This window comes from Danio rerio, chromosome 9 (genome assembly GCF_049306965.1).
Source record: "Danio rerio strain Tuebingen ecotype United States chromosome 9, GRCz12tu, whole genome shotgun sequence".
NCBI classification, from domain to species: domain Eukaryota; kingdom Metazoa; phylum Chordata; class Actinopteri; order Cypriniformes; family Danionidae; genus Danio; species Danio rerio.
This window is the reverse complement of record NC_133184.1, coordinates 20,318,766-20,324,747: the sequence shown is the minus strand read 5'-3', so window position 1 is coordinate 20,324,747 and position 5,982 is coordinate 20,318,766. Positions and strand designations below refer to the sequence as shown.

General features: G+C 37.7%; 1 protein-coding gene across 1 annotated transcript; it reads right to left on the bottom strand.

Moving 5' to 3' along the window:
• Positions 1–289: 289 nt before the first annotated feature.
• serp2 (stress-associated endoplasmic reticulum protein family member 2) lies at positions 290–5,221 on the bottom strand. Its single transcript, NM_001302477.1, has 3 exons — positions 4,955–5,221; positions 761–833; positions 290–677 (listed from the first exon to the last, which is right to left on the bottom strand). Exons 1-3 carry the CDS (start codon positions 5,036–5,038, stop codon positions 637–639), a joined length of 198 nt encoding a protein of 65 aa, NP_001289406.1. The 5' UTR covers positions 5,039–5,221; the 3' UTR covers positions 290–636.
• Between the last annotated feature and the right edge of the window lie 761 nt (positions 5,222–5,982).

The window sequence follows — 5,982 nt, the reverse complement described above, 5'->3', positions numbered from 1 at the left end:
ATTAAAGACACTGTGATCAAAGCTTTTAATCATAACAAGAAAAATTTATACTGGCAGATGCCTTGTTGCTAGGTTACCAATACTACAGTCGGCTGCTCTAACAACGCACTTCATACTTCGACAAACTTTATGTTATGTTGGCTCTTCAAAATATCTTGCTCAACAGAAGAAACTCGTACAGGTTTGGAACAAGTGAGTAAATAGCGACAGAATCTTCATTTTTGGGTTGAACCATAACTTAACATTAACCAAAATAAGTGTCAAAAAACCAAAACACACCAGGCATTATCCAAATGTGTTTGACGTTTATTTGAAAAAGCCTCACGTAAACACGGTTCGATAGAGAAATAGATCACGGCGATCATCAATCACAAATAAATATGAGGGTAAAAATGATACAGACGTGTCAACAACAATGGTTGTGTAGAAAAAAGCGCACGTTCCCTTCATCCAGGGACACTGTAAACATGTGTGACAATGTCATGTAGTTTTTGTACACTAGATCCAGCTCAGCATACAAGCCTCTGACCCACGAAACGGACGTCCGTCTTTCAGACCTCCAGCGGATGGTGTTCAGCCACTCCCGAAAAATCTCATTCAGATGCAGGGCAGGGTGAGTGGGGGACACTCCGCGACTCACATTCCCATGCGGATGCTCTGAATTATCTGAAAGATGGCTGAAATGCATATTCAGAGGGTTATTATTACTCAGGCTAAAAAAGCTTATTGGTTGAAATAGAAATGTAAAAAAATGACAAACCTGAGCCGCAAACGACAAATACAAAGAGTGCCAAAAGCCACGGCCCTACCGGATACTTCTCCTCCTGCGGTCGCTGAAATGGTGAGGGTGAAAGTGTCTCGTCAACAGAATATATATTTCATAAACAGCACAATATCTAGAGTAAATGTTTCCACAGGACACATTATTGTCACAGTAACAAAAGGGAAACAAACACCTGAAGACTTTTTGAGACTGTTGTGTTTGTCTGTACACTAAATCATTGTTGTGCACTTTGTATATGTATGAGGGCTGTGGAGTCGATGTGTTATGTGAATGACCCTACATACCTATATTACATTTCATATTTATGCTGAACACGGTTGAGTAATATGCAATAAAAGTCAATGTATCAAGACATGAATGCCCCTGTTTGTCTCGTATTCATATCATATGATAAGCAGTATCAATATCACATTAGTGCTTATTTTTCTTCTATATAGTACAAATTGCTTGATCTGTGTCCTGACCACTTTCATTGTTCAATTGTTCAGTATTCAAAAAAATAACTTTAAAACAGTGACTTTTACTGATGTATTTAGTAATTAGTAATAGAAAAAAAAAACGATATATTTCATGATTAAATATATATCTAAAAAATACACAAAAAAACATTTTTTAAAGCTTACTTTATATGACCAAATAAATAAATGTATAATTTCAAACTACAACAAAATAGAGCAGAAATCAAGATCCCATAATGCAAATCCTAACTCATTGTGTACAAATAATTTTATGTAAATATGTGTTTGTTTGTTTGTTAGTATATACATGTCTGTTTGAATATAATACAGTGCATCTGGAAAGTATTCATAGCGCTTCAATTTTTCCACATTTTTTACAGTCTTATTCCAAAATGGATTAAACAAATTTATTTCCTCAAAATTCTACACACAATACCCCATAATGACAATGTGGAAAATGATTTTTTGAAATTGTTGCAAATTTATTAAAAATAAAAAACCTGAAAAATCATTCATTTTTTGTCGGCTTAGTTAGTCTCTTTATTAATCCGGAATCGCCACAGCGGAATGAACCGCCAACTTATCCAGCAAGTTTTTACGCAGCAGATGCCCTTCCAGCCGCAACCCATCTCTGGGAAACATCCACACACATTCACACACACACTCGTACACTACAGACAATTAACCTCACCCAATTCACCTGTACCGCATCTATTTGGACTGTGGGGAAACCGGAGCACCCGGAGGAAACCCACACGAAGGCAGGGAGAACATGCAAACTCCTCATAGAAACACCAACTGAGCCGAAGTTCGAACCAGCGACCTTTTTGCTGTGAGGCGACAGCACTACCTACTGCGCTACTGCCTCGCCACCTGAAAAATCACATGTACAGAAGTATTCACAGCCTTTGGCGTGCTCTCTAAGTTGAGCTCAGGTACATTCTGTTTCCTCTGATCATTCTTGAGATGTTTCAGCAGCTTAACTGAAGTTCATCTGCGGTAAATTCAGTTGATTTGACATGATTTGAAAAGGCAGACACCTGTCTATATAAGGTCCCAAAGTTGACAGTGCATGTCAAAGCACAAACCAAGCATGAAGACAAAGGAATTGTCGGTATACCTCCAAGACAGGATTGTCTCGAGACACAAGGCTGGGGAAGGTTACAAAAATATGTCTGCTGCTTTGAAAGTTCCAATGAGCACAGTGGCCTCCATCATCCGTAAGTGGAAGATGTTTGGAACCACCTGGACTCTTCCTAGAGCTGGTCGGCCATCTAAGCTGAGTGATTGGGGAAGAAGGGGCTGAGTCAGGGAGGTGATCAATAACTCGATGGTTACTCTGTCTGAGATCCAGCGTTCTTCTGTAAAGAGAGGAGAATCTTACAGAAGGACAACCATCTGTGCAGCAATCCACCAATCAGGCCTGTATGGTAGATTGGCCAGACGGAAGTCACTCCCCACCTTGAATTTGCCAAAAAGCATCTGAAGGACTCTCAGACCACAAGAAACTAAATTTTCTAGTCTGATGAGAGTAAAATTTTACTTTGGAGTGAATGCCAGGCATTACATTTCATCTTCCAGCAGGACAATGACCCAAAGCAAACCACCAAAATATCAATGAAGTGGCTCCACAACAACTCAGTAAATGCCCTTGAGTGGCCAAGCCAGAGTCCAGACCTAAATCCTATTGAACATCTCTGGAGAAATCTGAAAAAAAAATGTGTTGTACACCGTCGCCTCACATCCAACCTGATAGAGCTTGAGAGGTACTTCAAAGAGGAATGGGCAAAAATTCCCAAAGACAGGTGTGCCAAGCTTATGGCATCATATTCAAAAAGACTTGAGGCTGTAATTGTAATTGCATCAACAAAGTATTGAGCAAAGGCCGTGAATACTTCTGTACATGTGATTTTTCAGTGTTTTTTTTTTTTTTGTTTTTATAAATTTGCAACAATTTCAAAAAATCTTTTCCACATTGACATTATGAGCTATTGTGTGTAGATTTTTAAGGAAATAAATGAATTTAATCCATTTTGGAATAAAGCTGTAACAAAAAACTGTGTGAGTGTGTGTATATATATATATATATATATATATATATATATATATATATATATATATATATATATATATATATATATATATATATATACATACATACACACACACACACACACACACACACACACACACACACACAGTGGTCAGCATATATAAGTACACCCCTCACAAATCTCTCTTTTAAATTCATATTTTAATAGGAAGCTATACAATATTATATTTGTGCATATACATTAGATTAGTCAATACTGAAGTCATATCTGGAGCTTATCCAACAAAATAACTTATAATAACGGTCCAAAAACCAGTACACCCAAATTTATGTTATATAAAATAATAAATATAAATTTAAAGAGGAAAAATCAAGAGAAGCCAAAAAAAAAAAAAAAATTAATGGAATTTTTTTGTAATTTTTGTAGATTGTAAAACGAATGAATGAATGACATTGCAATATATATATATATATATATATATATATATATATAGCAATGTCATTCATTCATTCATTTTCTTGTCGGCTTAGTCCCTTTATTAATCCGGGGTCACCACAGCAGAATGAACCGCCAACTTATCCAGCAAGTTTTTACGCAGTGGATTCCCTTCCAGCCGCAACCCATCTCTGGGAAACATCCACACACACACTCATACACTACAGACAATTTAGCCTACCCAATTCACCTGTAACACATGTCTTTGGACTGTGGGGGAAACCGGAGCACCCGGAGGAAACCCACGCGAAGGCAGGGAGAACATGCAAACTCCACACAGAAACGCCAACTGCGCCACTGCCTCGCCATATTGCAATGTTTGCATTTAATTGTTTTATCTTAAGTTTTCTAATTATGTTTGGTGACTAAATATTATTTTAATAAATATATCTGTTTTGTTTAAATGCACGAAAATACATTGCCTATATTCACTGAGAAATGGAAAAAAGTATTTATTGTCAAAATGGGCTGTACTCAAATATGCTGAAACATGATATTTTAAATTGCAGCAAAAGCAGTTTATTTCTAGTCAAATGCCCCGTGACTCTATCATAAAATTGCCCATATAGACTTTTACTCACATATTACACATTGATTCTATTAAAAACATGTACAAATTAACATGCTTCATCACAGGATCCTAATCATGCATTTACCCCAATTGCCACATCACATGCTTATAGTGCCAAACAAACACAATTACAGCCTGTCATATCTGGTCAGAATGAGTTGATAGACGCCTATGACAGATGTTGTGACCCAGTTAAACCGCACCTTTACAAGGGAGGGTCAGCAGTGGTCAGATTAGTTATGAGCGTCTGTCATCAGTTCCTACAACCGTGACCATGGCAACAACATAGGCGTCAACGTTACCTAAATCTGGTTTACATCACTCGAACAGCTTATCGGGCAGATTGTGATCATGCAAAACAATAGCGTGTTTACAGTCCGTGCGAATTAAGCCTCATTTAAGATCGTCCCGATAGTAAAACAATTGGCTGAATAATTACACTTACACTCGCCTCATATGATGTTATAAATAAAACAACAAACCGGCGATGACCTTAAAATGAGCTGAAACCCCTAATTATGCACCTAAAACCGAAATCTATTCAGAAACGCAAACCTAAGATCATCATTAAGACGACAGACAGCAGTCTTACCAGGGTCTTCGCCACGTTCCCCCTCTGAGTGATGTTTTTGCTGTGCTTCTCGTTTGCCATTCGGATTCTTTGTTTTGCTACCATCTTCCGACTCCGCGTGTGTGTGTATGAATTAATCGCTACTGTGAATCAAATCTATTGCTTTAACTGAGGTTATGCTTGAGTCCTTTTTCCTGCACCTGCTCCCCTAAACCGAATTATGCGGGACGGAAGTGCGCCTCCATGTAGCCTGACAACGTCTGGAGGGACGCGCTCCCTATTTAGCTCAGCTTCATCACCATGCTCCATTAAACTGCCTGTGTTTTTATTTTTCCTTTATGTTTTTAGTCACAAAGGGATTTTAGATTAGATTTGTGGCTTTCTGATGGCTAATATTAAATATAGAAAATCACTTCAAATATTAATGAAATAATTAATTAGTATTACCAAAGTAAACATGTTATTCCCTGTTGGGAAATCCGGCTCACAGAAGTAGTTGTTTTGGAACATTGTAATTCCATCTAGTTGTTTATTAGCTCATCCAGTCTTGTCATTAACTTAAAATTGGCAATGGGCACTTGCTGCCCTGATGGAAAAACCAGACATATATGCTGGGAAGGTATGTTTTGATGCTGTTTAACCTGGTTTTTCCCAGGAGGCACAGGATGTCATCATGATTAAAGTTGTACTCAAACGTTGTGGGACGTTGCATTTTGTTTGGAAATAAAAATCGGGTTAGTGTCAGAACCCAACATAAGGCTGACATCAATGTCTAACTTCAGACAGTTGTTGCATTTGATCACTTTCCAATGCAACCTAAAAGCAACCAATGTAATGATGTTACGGCTAGCCGTTGCGTAAACATTACCAATATGACGTCTATCATACATTGGAATTTGGTTGCCATACCTGATGAATAAATGTCCGTATTTGATGTCAATACGTCATTGGTTTAAGATGTTGATTTAACGTTGGATTTTGATCACTTTTCAACACAACATAAAATCAACCAAATATCAACGGCATTATAGGACGTCAAGATGCTGGCG

What these genes read in the sequence shown, in the direction of transcription:
- serp2 (NM_001302477.1), bottom strand. Translation starts at nt 5,038, where the DNA reads ATGGTAGCAAAACAAAGAATCCGAATGGCAAACGAGAAGCACAGCAAA. An exon ending in GGAACGTGGCGAAGACCCTG is followed by an intron (nt 834 to 4,954) that starts GTAAGACTGCTG and finishes TCACCATTTCAG; the next exon opens with CGACCGCAGGAGGAGAAGTA. An exon ending in ATTTGTCGTTTGCGGCTCAG is followed by an intron (nt 678 to 760) that starts GTTTGTCATTTT and finishes TATGCATTTCAG; the next exon opens with CCATCTTTCAGATAATTCAG.